Raw genomic sequence first — 21,164 nt, 5'->3', positions numbered from 1 at the left:
AACAGCAGAGTAGTGCCGGACTCTTACCGACTAAAACTCCACGATAACCATCCTACTCGTATGACAGGAGCGCTCCAGGAACCTCTTATGAATTATCTTCCGTTGCACCCCTTTCCTGCGCCCTCTTGTTCGAGCCAGTCCTAACAATTCCCTGACTGTTGAATTTGGCGTTAGGGGGGAGGGGCATTGCCCCTAGCGCTATACTCCCTTCTAGTCGCGGTCCGTTGGGACGGCGATGAAGCGGCTCTAGGCCGCCTGATCGCCATCCCCCTCCATCGCGTTATCCTACAAGGTGAGAGTTTCTCTTTCTCTTCCTTTCTGCTCGCTCCTTTGCGAGCATAACTCGCTCGCAGAAGAGGCGGACAGCCTCATATTCCTGTGGCTCGCTCAGCATCGCTTCTACGATCGCCGAGGGTGTCAGTCTCTTGCCTATGACGTGCCGCAGGGTGTAGTGCGACAGCTCTCACGCCGGACATAACTCCAGCGTATGCTGCGCCATGTTCCTGCCCTCCCCGCAGTGGTGACAGATGTCCGTCGTCTCCCGTCCGATTTTCATCAGGTACTCGCCGAACACGCCGTGTCGCGTGAGTACCTGGGTCATCCTGCAGGTGAGCGGGAGTCCGCGGCGGCTTCTCCATGTCTCCCAGTTTGTCTCCCATTGGTAGAAAGACAAATCTGACTAGAGCGTGTAGAGTATGCTTTTCAAAAGGAAAACGCAGCGAAACTAGATATATTTGCAAAAGCTGTTGTGTACCATTATACGTAGGTAATTGTTACACTGTTTATCGTACGAAAAAGAAATAGTAAAAGTTGAATAATAAATAAAATTTATTAAAGTTTATTTATATTGTTTTACTTCCACATCCAATTATGAAATAATAGCCCGGTGACATGAGATAAATTTTCAGTAAAATTGCCGGTCAACAATGTGTTAAATACATAGGTTCTTATGTATACTAAATTCCAGTCAAACAGCCCTAATTTTATAGGTGTTTGTATATACTGATCTCGATTAAACTCAGCACTTAGCCGCATGGTGCAGCACGTGTATTGTGAAACTAGAAATACAGGCATAAGTACTCTCATTTCCTATCTAGTATGAGATATAACTACGTGGCGTCGGATAAACTGTTTTTAGTACACAAAGTGTAGTTCTCGTTTCGGAATTAGGAGTTTTGTAATGTCTAAAATCTGTTAAATGTCGTTTGCTAATATAATATGGCTCCTACAATTCAAACTAATGGTAATACAGCTGAACGAGATAAACGTACGACTAGACCAGCAGAGAAAAGGTAAGAGATTTGATTATAACCTGTGGTTTTATAACAATGATATTTTATACTCTTTTGTTATTTTTATTTCAGATCTGAGTTAATATGTAGAGTTAAATATTGCAATACATTGCCTGATATACCATTTGATCCTAAATTTATTACATATCCTTTTGCATCTACTCGGTAAGATCAGATATTTAAATATCACTAGTAGTATAATGTAGTAGTAAATAATGTATAATTAATTAATATTCGTAGATTTATTCAATATAATCCAACTTCACTGGAACGTAATTATAAATATGAAGTATTGACAGAACATGATTTAGGTGTAGAGATTGATCTTATAAATAAAGATACATATGCTGGAGATGTGAATGCTCAATTAGATCCTGCTGACGAAAAACTTTTGGAAGAAGATGTTCTTACTCCACAAGATTCTAAAAGATCTAGACATCATGCCAGAAGTGTGTCTTGGCTTCGACGTACTGAATACATTTCTACAGAACAAACTAGATTTCAACCACAAACTGTGGATAAAGTTGAAGCTAAAGTTGGTTACAGCATTAAGAAAAATTTCAAAGTGAGTCTTGATATTTATATATTTTATTTGTACTAAAATTTTCCTCACATGCATAAAATTGTGTTATATTTGCATTTATAGGAAGAAACATTATATATGGACCGTGAAAGTCAAATAAAAGCAATAGAAAAAACATTTGAAGACAATAAAAAGTCCATTGAAAGACACTACAGTAAGCCAAATGTAGTACCTGTAGAAATTTTGCCAGTATTTCCAGATTTCAAGGTATTTTAAATACTTTTATAGGATATAAGTATGTATTGTAATTCTTTTATTATTTTTTAATGGATCTTTTTCAGCTATGGAAATATCCTTGCGCACAAGTTATATTTGATTCAGATCCAGCACCAACTGGACGTTCTGTGCCAGCTCAAATTGAAGAAATGTCACAAGCTATGATTCGGTAAATTCATACTTTTTTTTAGTTCATTAGTACAGTAAACTATAGCCAATACTTGATTTATAACATTTTACAAAATATTATAACAGAGTTATTATTTTAGGGGTGTAATGGATGAAAGCGGTGAACAATTTGTGGCATACTTCTTACCTTTAGAAGAGACATTAGAAAAACGTAGAAGAGATTTTGCAGCTGGTATTGACTATGCAGATGATGATGAGTACGAGTATAAGATGGCTAGAGAATATAATTGGAACGTCAAGAGTAAAGCTTCAAAAGGATACGAGGAAAATTATTTCCTTGTCATAAGACAAGATGGGGTATGTTTTACATTAAAATTACATTAAAATGTATGTTTTACATTAATTATGTGAGATGTATGTATTTTATCATTATCTGTATTATGTAGGTGTATTATAATGAATTGGAAACGAGAGTACGACTTAGTAAACGTCGTCAAAAAGTTGGACAACAACCAAATAACACAAGATTAATAGTAAGACACCGACCACTTAATGCTAATGAATTCAAAATGCAAAGATATAGGGAGAAACAGTTGGAACCACCAGGAGAAGAAGATGAAGATGAAGAAGAGGAAGAGGAAGAGGAAGAGGAAGAACCTCAACAAGAAGCTGAGAAAGCAGAAGATAGAGGTCATTAATATTACATAAAATTCTATTAGCTATGTATTATGCATATTTTTTAAATAATTTTATGATCTATTGTTATTTTAGAAGGTTCTGAAAATGAAGCAGAATCTAGAGCATCGTCAAGAGCATCTTCCCGAGCATCATCAAAAGCATCATCCCGAGCATCTAGTAAAAAATCCCGCTCTCGTTCGAAATCTCGTTCTAGATCAAAATCTCGTTCAGCATCACCATCAAAGTCTAGATCTGCTTCGTGTTCACCTTCTGAATCCCAGTCTCCTAGGTCGCACAGTAAGTCAAGGTCAAGATCTGGTACTCCTCAATCCAGAAACTCTTCTAAATCAAGATCCCAATCAAAGTCACCTTCAAGGTCACGATCCGGATCTCCGGCTAAATCTCGTTCTGGATCTCCAACTAAATCTCGATCTGGATCTCCAGCTAAATCTCGGTCTGGTTCACCATCAAGTTCAAAATCTAGATCGAAGTCGAGATCTCCATCTCGATCTCGATCAGCTAGTGGCAGTGATAGCGAATCCGGTAGTGGCAGTGGTGAAAGTGGTTCTGAGAGTGAATGAATAATAATAATAAGAGAAAATAATAATAATAAGAAGAAAAAAATAATAATAAGAAGAAGAAAAAATATAATAATAATAAGGAAGATGAAAACCTATGTATATATTAATTGTTATAAAAGTAAAGTAAAATGCAGCCACAACATGCAAAATTTTTAATAATAAAAGATAATCGATGAAGGAGGTTACATTTTTTCAAAACTATTATATTTAGCATAGAAATGTACCGATAGAGGGCAGTCTGTGTTCCTTTACGTGCCTGTAAGCTTCTTTTAAGTAGCATTGCATCATCAACATGACGTATCGAAACTGTGTTTTACCGTGACACGCATGATAAATTATTAGCAACAAAAGTCTCAATTGTGCAGCTTTTATGGTGATACGAAATCAAGAATTTAGAGTATTTGTATGGAATATAAAAAGTAAGTAAAATTTCACATGTACGTAACGCGACATCTTTCGTCATATGAGTTTGCCTTAGAGTAAGTACTTACGTACTTTAATCGTTTAAAATAGACTATATATTCTAAAAACACTGACCCTAACTTACATGATGTGACGTATTGTCTGTTATGGATTTATGATTGTACATAAATACATTATATACATATATTATTTGAGCTTACTACATAAATATTTAACAAAAAGTAATTGAATAAGTAACAATGCGATATTTTATTTACAAATTTAACAATATATTTAAAGCACTTAAAAGTAGCATTCGTGAAAGTTTTTAAATTGAATATATCTTTTAAAATGAATTGTAGATGGCACCCAAAAATAAAGAAAATAATACATCTGGAAATAAGAAAAAAAGACAAATTTCTGAAGAAGAAGATGATGAAGATTATCGACGGCGCAGAGACAGAAATAATCAAGTAAATGAAAGCAATTAATTATTTTCTAGAAACTATATTGAAAACATTTATATATGTATTTAATATTCTAATATTTTTTTAGGCTGTAAAGCGTTCTAGAGTTAAAAGTAAATTACGTACACAACAAACGTTAGAACGTGTAAATCAGTTAAAAACAGAGAATGAATTACTTGAGGAAAAAATTAAGATGCTTACAAAAGAATTAGGATTTTTGAAAGACCTTTTCCTTGCACATGCAGGTATACAGATTTACATTATGATCATGTAATCGTAATATCTTTTTATAGTTTTTAATGTATGTGTTATGCTTATAACTTTAGGTTCTAGCCAACATTCTGTAAGTTTTCAAGATGTAGACTTAAATGCTCTTTTGGCTGAAGACACAAAACCCGTGGAACAGGTGAAAGAGACATCTAAGCCATAGGTCAGAATAAATTCCACGTGAAACAAGTAACGTGGTATTGATCAGATCTGAGATGAAGATGCACTTTGGTTCGTCTATTTTTAATAAAATGTCAGACTTCTTGGAAAGATGTCTGCTTATAATCGACTTTTAATGAATTTGAAATGCATGATATCTTAGTGTATGCAGGTCTTTGCATGTGAAATTCATTATTATTGAAATCTCAAACACTATATAAGACAAGCAACAAAATTCAAAGACTAAAAAATTGACAATGCATGTAGAGATCAAAATTACTCTCAATGGAGGAAATGATGTGTTACATGAAGAAACATACTGTATTTGCAAAAAAAGATAGGTGAATAACAAGAATGCGTATAATACATTTAAGTATGTTTACAGCGGTAAAAATTTAATGATTCCACAAAAAGAATATATTTTGATAATAAATTTACATGTATATAGTAAACTCTTATTTACTATAATGATAAAGATAAAATTCTATGAGTTATAATTGCTTTAATAGCATTATTTTAAGCATTCCATTGTAATTGAGTTTTCGATATTTACCGTTAAATATTTTATGCAACTGAAATATTAAACGGACGAAGTTTTATAAATTATAATACGACAAAAATTTATTTTAAGAAACTATATTACTATAGAAGACATTTATTGTTATAATGTTTGTGAAATGTCAAGAATTTAAAATTAAATAAACTAAAATACCCGCCAGTCACTAGTATTTGTTCAATTTGTAAATAAATTTATATTTTCCGAAATGGGACATATCTTTGATGAGAACAGATAGTATACGTTTCCCCTAGGAAAACAGCTGTTTTCATTCTGTTACTAGAGTTAATGTTGACTTCAGTGACTTAAGTTATTTTTTTAATAATGGCATGAGTTTTAATATCGGAAGTAAATATAGCGCAATTTAAACGAAGGATTGGGTATGGGGAAAACGACAAAAGTAGTTGTTTGTGGAATGAAAGGAGTAGGAAAGACTGCATTATTGGAACAACTCATATATGGAAATGTCAATGTCAAAACAGTAAGAATATAGGTTATGTTTGTATAAAAATCAATTGCGGTGCAATATATTTCTACGTTACATACTGATTCTCAATTTTAAATTTGTATTTTAACTACAACAATTAACGTACTATATTTATTTATGTCAAATTATATTTTATAATTTAAAAGGAAATTCACCCTACGATCGAAGATATTTATGTCGCAAATATTGAAACTGATCGCGGTACGAAAGAAAAAGTGCGATTTTATGACACTGCGGGACTGGAATCTCCTCAGAATAATGCAAATAATCAGCAACTACCTCGACATTACCTTGGTTTCGCTGATGGATACGTTTTAGTTTACGATACCGCAAAACCTGAATCTTTGGATGTGTTGTTCCCATTGAAAAAGGATATTGACAGGAATAAAGACAAAAAAGAAATAACCATGATCGTTATTGGAAATCGAACTAAAGCTGAGGAAGAATCTCATAGTTTGGAGAATATAGCAAGCAAAGCTGCAAATTGGTGTACTAGAGAGAAACTGAAACATTATGAGGTAAATGTTATGGATAGAGCAAGTTTGTTTGAAGCATTCGTTAATTTATCGTCTAGGTTGAATCCTCCTACGAATAAGAGCACATTCCCACAGTTAAGTATGGGTAGAAAAAACATAAAAGTTGATGGACTTTAATCACATTTATTTATAATCTTAATCTACAATTAATCACATTTGTTTATGTCACTGATGACGATGGTATTCTTTTAATCATTGATACTGATTTACTTGTTTAGTATGCTCAAAATATTTTTATATAAAATAAGCGTATATTCAAAGGATCATGTACTTAAAACATCAATTTGCTGAGGTTCTTATAGCAATGAATAATGATACTTTCTTCTGTGAAAGATTTGGTTCGATTCTATGTACGTTATTGTACATGTATCTTGTGCATTTTGTTTCTTGTTTGTACTTAAAAATATATATATATATATATATATATATATATATATCATCAAATGAACGATAGTATATTGTAATTGACTTCTTTTTGTACTGTTTGCTTGTTATATGTACATAGTTCGTATATAATTTACCATTACGGATGGATCGATTTACCATTCAATGGGCTTCAACAATTGCCGCAAACAAATATTCGTTCTGAATATATAATCCCATAGTTTACTGGTGATACCAAAACCTGAAGAACAAAGTTTTTATTTATGATTCATCTAGTTTTTAGAAAGCAAGTAAATTTTACCTAGATCGTGATGTAAAAAATGATGATAGTTATGATTCCTTTTCATTAAGTACATGTATGTTCCAAATTTCGGCGCGCCATGATGTAGATAATAATGTATTAAATCGTAAAACATATAGCCTACGAGACAAATTTTTTTTACATTTGATACATCATTGATATTTATGATAAAATCAATAAATATAAATATTTTAATGCCAGTACCTGTTATTGTACCAGAGAGTATAAAATAAAAAATCGTTTGTGGAAACACCACATTATAAATCATTTGTAACAATTTTGCTACCAATAAAGCTGGTAGAATAGGAAATACTAATCTTCTTTTATCAAATGGCGCCTATTGAACAAAAAATAAAATCATTATGTGATTTAAAATTATTTTCATATATCGATTTTATCGTCATTTTTTTTTTCATTTTCCTTGTAACCAAATAAATTTAAAGACTGAAAATTACTTTTTACCTTGTGATGAACACCGTGTAGTAAAAAGTGCAAAGTAATAAATAGTTTCGAGTTATCGGGTGGTTTAAAGTGAAAAACTTCACGATGAACTACGTATTCTAACATAGTCCATATGAATATACCGAATATAAACGAAGTTAAAGGTTCAAACACGGTGCTTTCTGAAAATAGACAACAGTTTCAACAAATATCGCATCGGAGGACGAAATATCTCGCCACGTAATTCGTTCATATAAAAATATTCGTTCATATGCATAAAGCTTCGGACGAGATATCTCGCGTGTTCTGTCGTTGGAAAACATGCGATACGTGTCGTCCAACGATTCGCATAAAAATCAATTCGTAAGACACTGCGTTTGTGAACGTAAAAGGGATTAGGAATGTTAAATGAAGGAAACGTTGTATGAAATAGTTGAAAGCATGGTATTACATGTATGTAATGTTATGTTACACTGACCGATGTGCGACTTTCAGTCGTAAACATTGAAAAACGGGAACGTGAAATATTTCATTCAAAACATCACATGAACAATATTGAAACAACATTATATGGCGAGATATTTTATACATTGATATAAAGGGATTAATAAAGTTACTATAATTCTTAATTAAGTAATGTGTGGAATAGAAATTGCTGTGACTGATAGAAAAAAAAACGAATTAAAAATGGTAAAAATACCGGTATTGATGGCAGCGATGCGTGCCAATCCGTTATAAAAGAAGTAAAGAGACATCGGAATCCATACTATCGGTATCAGATACCAAGGAGTAATTGTTAAACTTTCTAAGATGTTTGACTTGAAAAGTTTAATATCCCTATATACTGGTAAATTGACCCATTCCCAATAATGATGACCCAGTGAACCTACTTGTCCAAGTATAGCTTTGTCCCAATCGATCAGATTCTATAAACGTTTAAATGAAAACGTTGTCAGTTCGTAACTCTCGATGAATTGTTCCATTTATATTTGCCGAACGTTATTTTTTAAAGCGTGAAATGCCTAGTACAAAATTCGAAGATAATACATACAAGTACATATTGCAATAAATTTCCCTATTGTACTTACTTCGTATTTTTGATATTTTTCTTGATTCAACGTGAAGTCCTGCAACAGGTGGAATGCCGCTTGCGAGTGGGGAAATTCTTCGAACGCCTTCTCTAAGCTTCGATTTTTAAAGTATCTCAATATCTTCATTCCACCGGGGTGATACCGAAGAAACTTTTGTATATTGTAAGATTGATTTTGATAGTTAACTAAAAAGTCATTGTTTTGCTTGTTTTCGATTGATTGTAATTCAGATTTGGATTCTGTGGTACGCTTGCGTACATCGCGAATAGAGTCCGTGGTCTTCGCCATTGAACCGATCAAGCTGGTTGCTATTCGCAATCACCGGAATATATTATTGGAAAAAAAGTTAGAAAAAGTTGTGTATATATATGTATATATGAAACGTTGTAATTCGTCGATAGACCGATGGGTGAGTAATGAGCAGAAGTCCGCGAAATATCTACTTTTACCGGTCGAATGTTTATCGTGGCACACTTGATATCTGATAGAACTACGTGTATACGGTTATCGTACAAACAGACAAATCACATTATCTTTGATGTGTTTCCTACCTTGATAAGTTTCTATCTATACGATGACGTCACCGTTTGACCTTTTAATGTATTTTTAACTCTTGCTGCTCTTCTCATCTTCTTTGTAGTAGTATTTGAAATCGTTAGAAATTATCATTTCAATAGGCTAAATCTCTGTCATTTACGGACTTATACAGTACCTATAGCTCGAGAGTTTCCTTCCTTCTGGTGGTGATTATATTTATCACACAATAATAATAATAATGAAAATTATTAATAAATGGCGATGTCTCAGAAATCTGCTTAAGCGGATGATAATGTTGTAGTTGCATTGGACGCGAATTCGCGCAAACTGACGGTCTGATCAGCTCAGTATGCCAAAGCAATCAAATATGTATTGTGGAACGACCAACCACTTTTATCAACTTATGCCCATCTCAACTTGTACACTAAGTCTGTATAAGTCTGCTTTTGTGAGATTTTCCAAATAGAGCACTTTGTGTAAGTCATCAATGGTTCTTGCCTTTTCCTACGGCATATGCATGATATCTACTAAGAATCTGCAGGGCGCATCAGGTTTTGACATTTTCCAGACGACTCTCTGATTCGCGATTTTGATAAGTTAGTATCTCTCGTACATTGCTGAATTGTATTTTCGAAAGTTTTAGTCTGTGTACAGATAAAGAATAGTTATCGGAAAATAAATATCTGTCTCTTGGCACACGATCGTATGTTTCATTTTTCAAAACGTCAGTTCGCCCGAATTCGCGTCTAATGTAACCACAGGCTAACAAAATTTATAAAATTGCTCGATGCTGCATGTGGGGCAATAATTATATTACGTATATCTTATTTCTTACATCTAAGAAATCGTACATTTGCTAAAAATCGGTATTTTTTTGCTCAAATTCCGTTAAAACAGAATCAGAGAGGAACAACCAAGGAAAAAATCGATAGATACATAGGTATTCATAGACTCGTGTACTCGGCAATAAATAAGCTTTTATTTAAACGTTTTGGATATTTGTGTATACAATATACCCTATGTACGATCTATATTTAAATGTCTACGAATGCAGCAACGATCATGCTCCGGTATGTCAAGTGGAAAAAACAGAAGAATTGAAAGAGGAGAGAAAAGGAACGGGGTAATACCCTATCACGAAGTTAATCTGATTGTGAGCACACGCGCTGCCAAAAATATAACATTTCAAGCATCGCGATGACAATGCAACGCGATGAACAGTGTATCTCGATATTCTCTTTTCTGTTAGAATTGCTATTGATGTTTTCGAGCCAGGTACTGACCTTGTCAAACGAGTATATTACATCGCTTGACGGAAAGATATCCGCCCTTGCGTTTGCAAAGTATCTGTTTCTCCGTAATTGGTCATTACTGATCGAACGTAATCGATCCTAGAAATTAGAGGAAACGAGAAAAATCAACGAAGACGCGAACCGCGCGTGTACACAGTTTTCTCAATCTCTCATTCTCGATTTTCTAAGGAACGATTGCGCGACCGATACCGACCACGTTGAGCTCAAATTGAACTTCGACAAAGATTCGAATCATCCCGAAGAGATTTCCGCTTCGTGGTTCTTCTCTTTTCTCCATTTTTCTCTCTCTTGTTAAGTACGATCCTGAAAATTCTTCGACCCGATCTCGACATATCTGCCTCGGAGACATTCAAATTTCATAGTATTTCGCGATCTATCTCTGCTTTAAGTAATCGGGTTTCTAGCAATTCGGAAGTATTACGAAACTCAGTGAAGAGATACCGTCTGTATACTATTTCCTACTCGTACAGTTCTATTTAGGCGAGTAGGTTTATAACTTCTAATTAGGTTTCGATATTTGCAACTTTTCTCTTTTGACCATTTCTTCTCTTCGCACCCCTGAGGTTTGGAAGCAATAGGAACGTAGGCACCGTCTAGAAATCGCTCGAAAATTTCAAGACAAATGATCGATTCTACGTACTATGAATATCCGTACGTTTTGAAGGTTTCGTTTTTAATTGGACGAGCTTTTGTCAGAATATTTCATTGTTTGATCCGTAACATAAGTAGACGGTACTCTTTCTAAAGATACGAAGGAGGGAGGCTAATATCAACGCGATTCGTTTCTTCGCGGAAGAAGTCTAGACTTAATAATGCTGCCGTAAGGGGTTCGTGCGTAATTCTGCATTTTTTATTTTTTCAACTTGCTGTATAATACCGATCATACGATCAAACGAACGAACTAGATGGACTGGACAAAAACCAATCGCCTGAAGGTATCGATCAGATCAAGTCAAAGATAATTTAGATCTCAATGAAACCGAGTCAATCGAACAAAGCTAGCAAGGCGCGACGAATCGATTTCGAGTGCGATTAGAATCGGCCTCTCTCTCACTCTTTACCATGCATTCTGTGACGCCGAGTATTTTTTTGAGTTTCCTCCGCTTTTCCGTTTCTTATTTGCTTTGTACACGTTAATACCGTGTCATAAGTTCGACGGAAAGTAAGTATTGCTTTTAAAAAGCACCGATTGTTCAATTATTTCATTCCTCGATTCGGATTTGCAATTCGTATCATTTTACGCGTCTCCTAAGAACTGAAATTCCAAAGGGACAAATGTTCGATTACCCTTCTTTCCCTGATTTGTTTGTAAGAAGAAACTGCGCGACGAAAGATCGCGGACCCGACACTTGCTTTTAAAAGTCCATCACTTCCATTTTGAAGGGTTTACCCTGAAGTTTGTTGGGGACGATCTTCGTTATGGGCGGTGCACTGTTGTTGTCATCGTCGCTATTCACATCTTCATCCTCTTCGGGAAAATCTTCGAGACGGTCGTGGTACTCGTCCAACTGAAAATGGAGATTACTACCGTTAATTACAAGTGGCCACGTTCTTTCGTGATCGAATCGTCAACGAACAATCGCAGCTAAGACTATGCGTGATTTGTTCGAAACGCAGGCCAGCCAGGGCGTGTTCCTTATTAATGAAAGAAAAGTGCGGTGCCAGTGAGATATCAAAGCGAGAAAGCTCTTGCCCGGTGAACTCAAGTACCGGGTTCGTTGGTTTTTCTTTTTCGCAGACAACATGCCGACTTCACGCGATGTCTAAAATCTGGCGATCGGCAACGTTCTCTAAGTCGTAAGATTTACAAGCCGCAGAAAAAACACCTTCTTCGCTTTTCCTCCGTTTTCCTCTTCGTACTCTAAGATCATCGTTTCAATAGAAACAACGGTGCAAAGCGCGTAAAATTAAGCTAAGAGCATTCCATAAACGATAGTACGTTTACTACGGACTCACGTGTAAAGTAGCTATGGAAGAAGCGATTAATCGACGTTACCGCACACAGAACGGACGCTTTCCTATAACTGCAGGTACGTCCAACGTAAATCTTAATGCTCGTTCAGGCTTAATCGACGCACCTTGAGTATGTAATTCTTCTTTCTGACTCGCACTCGTGACGCTAATAGTGTAAGCACGTCTCTCGGTGCGCCAATTAAGTCACTCTCCATTACGATGACTAAGTCTCTACGTTGTCTAGACAAGCATATGAACGTGCCTCGCGTGTTTTATCCATAGTTAATCAAGGCTGGTGATAAAAGACGAATCGCCGAGTCAGTGAAGCGAAATGATATAATTCGTATAAGTAGTGAAGGTGGCGCGATTTTCTTGGTTTAAGATAATCGTGTTGCTTGACTTATCGAGCATACTTTTCAAACGCACGAAATAGTCCTTGGTGAACGTTCGAGAAGCTACAGAGTGTAAATAAAAGAAATACACAAATGCAAATGCGTGTGTCGTGATGTATACGATTGAATAGAAAGAACAATGGAGGATGAAAGGAATGTCGGGCGGATGTTGTTGAAACGAGCTCATCACGGTCAAAGATTTTCTGGATCTACTCACATCAACATCGCCCATCATCTCTTTGGTAGAAACAGTGGTATCTATGCGTCGTATACTGCCTTGATGAATGTCAACGTCCAGCTTGACGCATTGGAACCGTCTCAAAAGAAATACGATCGGTATTGGCGCGATGCCCGCGAAAATGATGACGACCGCTATGGCCAACACCCAACCGGGATACGCGGTGGGTACGGCTATACCCTGAAACGTACAAAAGGAAATATCGAGGTCGAGACGTATTAGAAAATTTGACAACGGAAGAAGCGAAAATTCGAAAACTCAAAAGGTTTTTCTCACCCGTGACGCGTCCCATGCAGAATATGTGGGCTTTTTGATGAACATGGATGCTATACTGGAAAGGAGAATGCAAACCATGATTATGGGGGCAAGAAATCGCCAGGTAAATTGCCAATATATCCCCGGTCTGTAGCCTGTCATTTCCTCGATATCTTTCGTGAATCTGGAAAAGAATTGTTTCCTGTTAATTAAACGTGAAATGTTCCCTTAAACCAGGAAGGACCATCAAGTATAAAAGTTTTAGCGTACTTTTCGTGACCATAAACGAAAATGACTGAAATCATTTCCATGAGCGCGACCATCACGAGGCCAATGGTACCGGCGAAACTGTCGAACATTTTTAGCCAATATTCCCCAGCACCAGTACAGAATATTAAACCAACGAAGAAGCAGACCGTACAAACCACCCCTAAGAAAAAAGATTATCGTTTATCGCATTTGCTCTATCGTGAATAGAAGACGACAATGATCTTACCTACCTGTTATGTATTGCTTCTTTATTCTCTTGAACAGATCTATGTCGAAGATGACACATAGCATTCCTTCTAGTATACCGATCTGGGAACCCAGACCGAGTGCTAGAAGCATTAGGAAGAAGATACAAGACCAAAACGGAGCGCCAGGCAGCTCGACTATCGCCTGGGTGAAAACTATGAAAGCCAATCCTGTTCCTTCGGCAGCCTAATAATCGATTAATTTTTAAAAAATAATTTAAAGACCGTCTCTTTAAAACACAAATATAAGAAATATGTTTGCCGATTACATTATCCAATTGCTCGCTGAGACTGCAGGTTTCAAGTGTGAAGTTCATCGCAGATGCGTTTAACGTATTTACAGTTTCCTCGTATTCTTCCATGGTAATGTTCTTGTACATTATATATCCATTTTGAAAAAGTAAGTCTATGTTACTGGAACAAAGAAATGGGATTGCCCGATCGTTAATAGTCTGAATGATCTTCCTTGTTTCATTCCTAGAAATTATTTCATGGAAATTAAATAAAGATCAGTTTACCTCGCCAAGCACTTATCGACGTTTGTCATTGCCTTAAAGCCTAGAATGGCGAATATCACGACACTCGCGTAAATAGCGGTGAAGGCGTTACAACCGCTAACCAGGAGCACGTCCCGAACGCAGTTGTTGTCCGGAGTGTTGTAAGAACCGAACGCGATCAAGGAACCGAATGCTAGCCCGAAACTGTAAAAAACCTGCGTCGCTGCGTCGAGCCAGACCGTCGGCTCTAACAGTTTCTCGATCTGCAGATGAAAAAGGCAACCGTGAAAATCACGCGAAAAACAATGAAACACGAGAGTCTCATCGAAAAAGTGGAAATTAATTACCTTTGGCGTGTACATGTGGGCTAATCCAGCGCTGGCACCTTTTAACGTTATTCCACGAATAAAAAAGATAGTAAGCACCAAATACGGGAACATGGATGTAAAATATACCACCTTTAAATCAAGCAGAAACATAAGTCGTTGACACAGTATATCTGACTCTCGCATTTACACGGAGGAAAAGGCGGACGGGAAAATGGAACAGGAAGTAATTCGAAGGGAAAGTAAACGACCACCCGCGAGGAAAAGAAAAACCAATTAAAACACTCGGTGTCTTCCTACCTTTCCCGATGATTGTATTCCCTTCATCACAATAAAGAAGACGACGATCCAACTCAACAGCAGACAAAGGACGATCCACCACTTGAGACTCTGTCCTTCTTCGATCGATGGTGCCGCGTCCAATGTGGTTCTGTACCAAAAATATGCAGTTTCCGAACTCTTCACGCATTCTTCGACTGGCTTATTATCAACCTCTGGACATTTCGCCCATGGTAACGGCTCCTGCGTTGAATCGTTCGTTCGTCAAAAATTTGCGCGTTAATCAGAAAATATAAAAGCGTCTAATTTGCAATTTCCTATAATAAGAACTACATCATGCGCGACGCGTTCCATTTTATCCATTTCCTTTCCAGGCAGACTAGTGAATGCAAACGAAAATTGAAATCGACAAGTACTTACGTTGAACTTAATCGTGACAGCCTAATCGAGCAGCATGAAACATAAATCGTATTCGTTAATCGAACGATCGCGTAACTGTTCTGGTACCCGGTGATTATAGCACCCGTGTATTCCATCGATCAATTAAACGCCATAATCGAGTTGGTATTAAGCTCGTTTTCGATCGTCGGAATAACAACGGCCTACGGTTTTATTGATTGAATCGATCGATCATCGGAAAACGAAGGGACTCACCTCGAGCGAATTAAAAAGATAATAGAAGCACCAGGTAATGATGACGTTGTAATAAAGCGCCACGAAGAAGGTGACGATGCACGATGCTATTCCTATACCGCCTAGCCATGGATGTATCGTGTTCCATACACCAAGGGCACCCTGTCGCATTCGTTGACCGAGACCCAGCTCGATTAAAAAGAGGGGTACACCCTCTAGGATTAGCATCACGAAAAAGGGGATGAGAAAGGCACCTGAAAAGCGTCCCGTGCATAACATGTTTTACCCCTGGCAATTTTCTTTTTTCTTCTTTTGCTGTTTAAAAAGCGAGATCTGTATTCTTCCTATTCTTTCTCTCGGTAAAATAATATCGTTCCTTATCCTCTCCCCTTCCTCACCCCATCTCTTGTTCCTCTGACCCCTTATTACAAAGTGAATGCCGTAACCGTTCTCTTTTAATCTCTCCCATTTGCCAGGGCTCGGCTGTGACCCTGCTTAGAGAATATTTTTCGTTCCCCTTTTTTCGCAGTAGTCTAGTTTGAGACAGCCGCAGCCGGAGTGTCTGGTACGGTATTGATCGAGTGACGCGTATCTACGTATACGTACATACGTAGGTACACGTTCTATCTTATTCGAACATTCTTTACCAATTTTTTTCATCCTTCTCGTCATTCCGATCGAAAGAATTTCGGGAGTGTCGATAGGCGGCATACTATTGATCAATCGTGTCACGTACGATGTGATATTACCGCGATTACACACGTCCCCAGCGTAAAAGGCTGGATCGTTCAAGTATGCGGCACGCGATTCTCCTGTAAGACTTCTCGATAAATCGTCTGACTAAAATTCCTAATTCTACTTATGCCATGTTCCCATGGGTCGTTCGCTACTCGTCTCCGTTATTATTGTATTTCAAACATTTTGAAATACCAATCCCTAAACTGTTCTTCCAGAAAAACGAAAAAAAAAAGATAAAGAATACTTCTTATCTAAAAAATTGGCAAAGGTTTCGCAAAAGACAGAACAGACGATTCATAAACTCGATGCGGATGTGAAATTGTTACGTGTCTGCCGATAAGAACGTTAAAAATCGATCGACGCGCGTCGAACGTCGGCGTCAGGCTGAACGATGGCCTCGACATCGGTGTCGTATTGTAGCATAAGGAAATTTCCATTGAAAATCGAGTAGAACCGGGCTCGTTTTTGGTGCAGTGGCATATACGTTCTGGCGAATCGTTAACACGAACGCTGACCTAGCCAGAACTTAGCTGGAGGAAACGCGCGGTTCGGTCCTTGCGTTCTGCGCAATAGTAGTCTCTTTCTCTCTCTATTCGTCGGGTCTTGGCTCGTCGACGTTCGTAACACTGATGGAAATTTCCACGTCGAAATTCGCGGGGGCGTCCGATTTAACGGTCGCGTAAGCCATGTCCCTGTGACGTAACGCCCTACCGTCGTGATTTCATTCGTGCTTCACCCACCACCCTTGTTCGCGCATCCACCCACGTAAACCAGCAATGTCTATTTTCGCGATACGTGTGTTTCCGTTTCGTTTTCATTGGAATGTAATCGAGTTACGCCAACCGAGGTATAGGTCGTGGATAGAAGAAAGATCATGGATAGGGAAAGCAGAAGGTTCAAGGGCGAATTTTATAGGATTTTATTAGTTTCCCCGGGTTTCCCGCTGTATTTGGATATTCGGGAGGAAGTATGGAATACGATAGCCGGAAACCAAGGACTGTTCGCGACGTTCTCGCTGGTATTTCGAAGATCCGTGAAACGCTTCGAAGATATATATTTTTAAGCGGATAGGCATACGGCGAGGGCAGGAAAGGGAGGTTGGTCGAACTATGTGACTGAAAATAGCGTATAACGTTGCGTTTTACGTGGCCATTCGATTATAGCGGCTTTAGATCCATCTCCGTATTAGAGAACGTTTTCAAGGAGAACGGGTAACGATTCAAAGTTCAAGTTTGATGATTTATCGCTTATGCGTCTTTTTTTTCTTTTCGAGGAAAGAGGCGATAGAGACGAAATAGAAAGAATTAAGAAATCGCTCATCGACAAATATTACTTACCTCCTCCGTTTTGTTGGCACAGGTAAGGGAATCTCCAGATATTCCCGAGACCCACGCTGTAACCGATAATACTGAGGAAAAATTGCATCTTGCCGCTCCATTCTGCTCTGTTTTCTTCCTTGGTTTCTTGACTGCCAGCAGCATTTTGATTTCCGGTTATCACGATCGTCACGTTCTGACCTGCCTGACGTTCTTCGTTCAACGGAGCCAGCTCATGCCCATTTCTCGTACTCTCGTTCTTGACTACCATGCTTCACCTCGAAGTTCCTTGTTTCAAAGACAAATTGTTCAATTTCCGCCTATTCTTTCCTTTTCGTTTTCAATACTCTGTTTTTATTGCTTATATTCTCCTCCTTTCCTTTCTTCCTATCTTTAGATGCTTTTCGCGTTCGTTGAGAAACAAGTCGATGGACCAGTACAGATCGGGATAACCGAGCTGATGTTTAAAGAGTGTACAGATATATTTTGAAAAATCACCACGGCGACCGATTACTGGCACGAGAGACTAGGAAAACGATAAATAGTGGCAGCAACGAGTGACTGCTATCGAGAGCAACAACAGTTTAACAATAACAATAACGACGACGACGTTAACGAGTGTGTCAACGACGCCGACGACAAAGACGAGGACGAGAATGACAACGGCAGTTCAACAAAAGGCCCAACAAGGATCTTAATCGTTACGTTTAACTATAAGAATATTTTTTATTATCTGCTGTGTTTGTTTCTTCTTCTCTCTGTTAATATAATACCGTTATCCTGAATAAGTTAGATCTCTGTGTAGAAAAAATTCCTTAGAGTAACGCGGAAGGCATGCCTGGTACGAAGAACGCGGCTGTTCGTCGGAGCAGCTCCTACGTGGACGCAGGCTCCTTTCTGTGAACAACAGAAGGGAAAAGCACACAGTGGGCTATTCTTCTTCTCCCTGTTCACCTTACCGTGCTTTCCGTCGTAAGAAATCGTATTATTCTTTACTATCGATCGGTTAAAGTGTCGTGTGGACGTTCACGGAAGTTAAAACTCGTGGTTCGAAATGTGTTCGCTACAATATACGAAGGAAGAATGTGGCGATGATTCAAAGAGATCAACAGAATTACGTGAGAATTATGTGATTCACATTGGCAAGGCTGAAAATCAACGATTCAAATATCTGTCTCGGAGCAGCAAGTATAATCGATACGGCGTGGGTTGTATACGAGGGAAAGAATCGTCGTATATCGGACGCAATTTTTTTTTTAATTTGCACGTTGCGAATCGAGAGATTCGTCGTTTTCTTAACGATATCGGATCGGTTAACGGAATAACCAAAAGAAATACGACATACGTGAATTACGAGACGAATCAGAAGAAAGAAAAAGGACAAGGGGGTGATCGAAGAAAGGTGCGTGTACAACGATCGTTGAAAGGGTTCCTATTTGTACGAGCGAGAACATCAGTTTGTCCGCCATGCGAAAACGATGCATCTAAATCATTAAAGATCGCCACAGCGGTCCAGGCACAAGGAGAATCACTTTAACGACTCGAAGCAATCGGAGGAAGCTCACGTTTCACGTTGCTAGCAGGATTATTGTCCTGGAACATGCCCCCGATCTTCCGTCCTCTCTTTCCTTATACCGTGACACCGTTCTTCTTTCAATTTTCTCCTCTTTCGTCTTCCGTGGATGCTGACGTTTCTTTCGATTGCCTGTGACATAAGCTTTACAAGCGAGGGACAATTCTCGTACTGTAGAAAATATTAACGACGATTTACTAAATCGGCAGCGTCATTTGCATCGCGGTCATGGTTCTCTTTTCTCGCGCACACTCTTTCTTTTTCTCTTTAAGCTCGCTGTCACAGTCGTGATACCTACACTCTCGAGTGTATATGTTGTTCAAAATGTGATATAGGGGACGTACACAGAGCAGAGTTGGCTGCCGCTGAATCGCTCTTCTTCTCCTAACAAAACTCACGAAACTGGCCGAACTCGAATCGTATTCAATTATTTCGAAGTGGCGGTCCACTGATTGAACCGGTGGTGCTCGCTCGAACGTAGATAGTAGACGCGTGGTCGGGGGAAAGAAGGAATAATTTTTGGAGCCATGTAGTTCGATTCTGTAACCTCCCTCCTCGCTCAAACCGGGCTATTTTTTCTAGCTGCTACGATCAGTCCCACCTTTCGTTTTTTCGTTCCTCCGGCCTCGGTAGGCCTTTGGTATTTCTCGTTCTCTTTATCTCTGATTGGTCGGCTGACAAACAGCCCGCGCGAATTCTCTCCGCTCTTCTCAAGTTGCTGTGCCTGAAGAGACTCTAGCAACGCGCCCCGTGCACATGAACGTCAATAACCAACTGAACCACCGTTGCGCGGCTGTGTGCGCGCGCGCTTATGCACGCACGCGAGGGAACCAACGGGACGAAGCAGACCCTGGAGCTTCAACGCTTCGACAAAGCTTTGCACAACGCTTTCAATTCCCGATTGGCCGTAGTAATTATGTACATATGGCGCATACGCTCTACGGTCACGCTCTTCCGACTCCCAACTGTCGACTCTCTGCTCTTCCCCACGAACTAGACCGCTCAACGTGTATCAGGAACGGCCGAGTTGCCACTGGCCGACTTCCTCGGGGAGAAAATCGGGAGAAGGCCGTGAGCAGAGGGGAGAAACTCGTTCGAACTGATCTATCCCTCTGTACCGATATATTCTACCCAAAGAGGACGAGGCTATCTTTTCCTTGTTCTCCGTGTTTTTGGTCAACGTTACGTTATACCCTGCAAGAAGAGTAGGAAGGTTGACGCGCGCGCGCGCGCCTCGTTGCACATCGATCTTCGTCGTAGCCAATCCCCGCCATTTTCGTTTGCCTCGATTGGCTCACGATCTCGACTTCCCTCGAGTCTTTACAAATAGAATTCGCCTTATTTTTTTCTACTTTCGACAGACGTGCTTTCGACTCTAATCGATCGGCCACCAACAAAGTTTACGCTTTTACTGACCTTCGACCCTCGAGACCTAGCTTCCTCGAGGTTCTTACTGATCGTTAGCTAAGGTCAGGTGGTTGCACCATGAGTGAAATCATATTGAAGGTGAATAGAAACTGAGAGCGGTGTACATTAAGGAAGCAAATAGCAACTGGTTTGCTTAAAAACAACAACGGTGTTTACATACAAGGCACTCTAACTCCTTTGTTTCTGTTTCATTTCAATTCGTTCCGGTCGATTATAGCGTATACATTGTCGTTTACAAAAGGATTCCAATAATGTTTGATTGATATCGGACGATTCTACTTACGAAAAGACTAGCATATATTTTTTCAACCGATTGCTGATAAAGTACAAATTGTCTGTACATACAATAAATATCGCATGTTACGGGGACTGGCACGAAATTTTCATAAACCACATCTGGTACTCGTGTGAAGACGACGAGAGTACCCATTTGTGAGAACCATCATCGACTAAATAACTGTGTCAAGGGCAGATCACGTCGAAGAAATCAATTTGTTTAATAAATATCTCTCGTGTACGACGATATGACTGATTTTGTGCGATCGTACGCAATTGCGCCACGAATTACCCGTTCGGCTTGTCCGATTAATTCCCCCTTTCT

At 38.6% G+C, this 21,164-nt stretch overlaps 5 protein-coding genes across 11 annotated transcripts; 3 read left to right on the top strand and 2 right to left on the bottom strand.

Annotated features, from left to right (window-relative positions):
* The first annotated feature begins 1,091 nt into the window (after positions 1-1,091).
* atms (RNA polymerase II-associated factor 1-like protein antimeros) lies at positions 1,092-3,664 on the top strand. Its single transcript, XM_069117731.1, has 8 exons — positions 1,092-1,292; positions 1,365-1,457; positions 1,533-1,857; positions 1,939-2,082; positions 2,157-2,260; positions 2,361-2,577; positions 2,667-2,910; positions 2,992-3,664. The coding sequence occupies exons 1-8, from the start codon at positions 1,219-1,221 to the stop codon at positions 3,477-3,479; spliced, it is 1,689 nt and encodes a 562-aa protein (XP_068973832.1). The 5' UTR covers positions 1,092-1,218; the 3' UTR covers positions 3,480-3,664.
* Positions 3,665-3,744: 80 nt separating this feature from the next.
* On the top strand, positions 3,745-5,437 carry Irbp18 (Inverted repeat binding protein 18 kDa). The gene is made up of 4 exons (XM_069117739.1): positions 3,745-3,898; positions 4,244-4,354; positions 4,437-4,593; positions 4,675-5,437. The coding sequence occupies exons 2-4, from the start codon at positions 4,244-4,246 to the stop codon at positions 4,776-4,778; spliced, it is 372 nt and encodes a 123-aa protein (XP_068973840.1). The 5' UTR covers positions 3,745-3,898; the 3' UTR covers positions 4,779-5,437.
* Positions 5,438-5,581: 144 nt separating this feature from the next.
* Positions 5,582-8,754, top strand: kappaB-Ras (NFKB inhibitor interacting Ras like 1). 3 transcript variants are annotated; one of them, XM_069117738.1, is made up of 3 exons: positions 5,582-5,811; positions 5,964-6,335; positions 8,616-8,754. In XM_069117738.1, the coding sequence occupies exons 1-3, from the start codon at positions 5,713-5,715 to the stop codon at positions 8,661-8,663; spliced, it is 519 nt and encodes a 172-aa protein (XP_068973839.1). In that variant the 5' UTR covers positions 5,582-5,712; the 3' UTR covers positions 8,664-8,754. The 3 variants fall into 3 exon arrangements, with proteins under 3 accessions (XP_068973839.1, XP_068973838.1, XP_068973837.1); XM_069117737.1 differs by lacking the exon at positions 8,616-8,754 and adding an exon at positions 6,859-6,997; XM_069117736.1 differs by lacking the exon at positions 8,616-8,754 and having other exon boundaries at positions 5,964-6,622.
* Fa2h (Fatty acid 2-hydroxylase) lies at positions 6,757-8,858 on the bottom strand. Of its 3 annotated transcripts, XM_069117734.1 has the most exons (6): positions 8,568-8,858; positions 8,180-8,405; positions 7,501-7,661; positions 7,243-7,375; positions 7,039-7,158; positions 6,757-6,978 (listed from the first exon to the last, which is right to left on the bottom strand). In XM_069117734.1, the coding sequence occupies exons 1-6, from the start codon at positions 8,856-8,858 to the stop codon at positions 6,893-6,895; spliced, it is 1,017 nt and encodes a 338-aa protein (XP_068973835.1). In that variant the 3' UTR covers positions 6,757-6,892. The 3 variants fall into 3 exon arrangements, with proteins under 3 accessions (XP_068973835.1, XP_068973833.1, XP_068973836.1); XM_069117732.1 differs by having other exon boundaries at positions 7,039-7,375; XM_069117735.1 differs by lacking the exon at positions 7,039-7,158.
* Positions 8,859-10,064: 1,206 nt separating this feature from the next.
* Positions 10,065-20,218, bottom strand: LOC138182132 (sodium- and chloride-dependent transporter XTRP3). Of its 3 annotated transcripts, XR_011173729.1 has the most exons (13): positions 17,584-20,218; positions 15,530-15,762; positions 15,296-15,316; positions 14,897-15,118; positions 14,618-14,728; positions 14,292-14,533; positions 14,043-14,187; positions 13,759-13,960; positions 13,529-13,688; positions 13,280-13,442; positions 12,983-13,183; positions 12,377-12,444; positions 11,787-11,928 (listed from the first exon to the last, which is right to left on the bottom strand). XR_011173729.1 is itself a non-coding variant. In XM_069117729.1 (12 exons), exons 1-12 carry the CDS (start codon positions 17,831-17,833, stop codon positions 11,776-11,778), a joined length of 2,103 nt encoding a protein of 700 aa, XP_068973830.1. In that variant the 5' UTR covers positions 17,834-20,212; the 3' UTR covers positions 10,065-11,775. The 3 variants fall into 3 exon arrangements, 2 of the variants coding, with proteins under 2 accessions (XP_068973830.1, XP_068973831.1); XM_069117729.1 differs by lacking the exon at positions 12,377-12,444 and having other exon boundaries at positions 10,065-11,928; positions 17,584-20,212; XM_069117730.1 differs by lacking the exons at positions 12,377-12,444; positions 15,296-15,316 and having other exon boundaries at positions 10,065-11,928; positions 17,584-20,215.
* Positions 20,219-21,164: the final 946 nt, after the last annotated feature.

Source organism: Bombus flavifrons, chromosome 7 (assembly GCF_040668555.2).
Source record: "Bombus flavifrons isolate JBK064 chromosome 7, iyBomFlav1_principal, whole genome shotgun sequence".
In the NCBI taxonomy this organism is placed as follows: Eukaryota; Metazoa; Arthropoda; class Insecta; order Hymenoptera; family Apidae; genus Bombus; species Bombus flavifrons.
The sequence above is the reverse complement of the archived record's forward strand: the minus strand, read 5'-3'. Positions and strand labels throughout refer to the sequence as shown.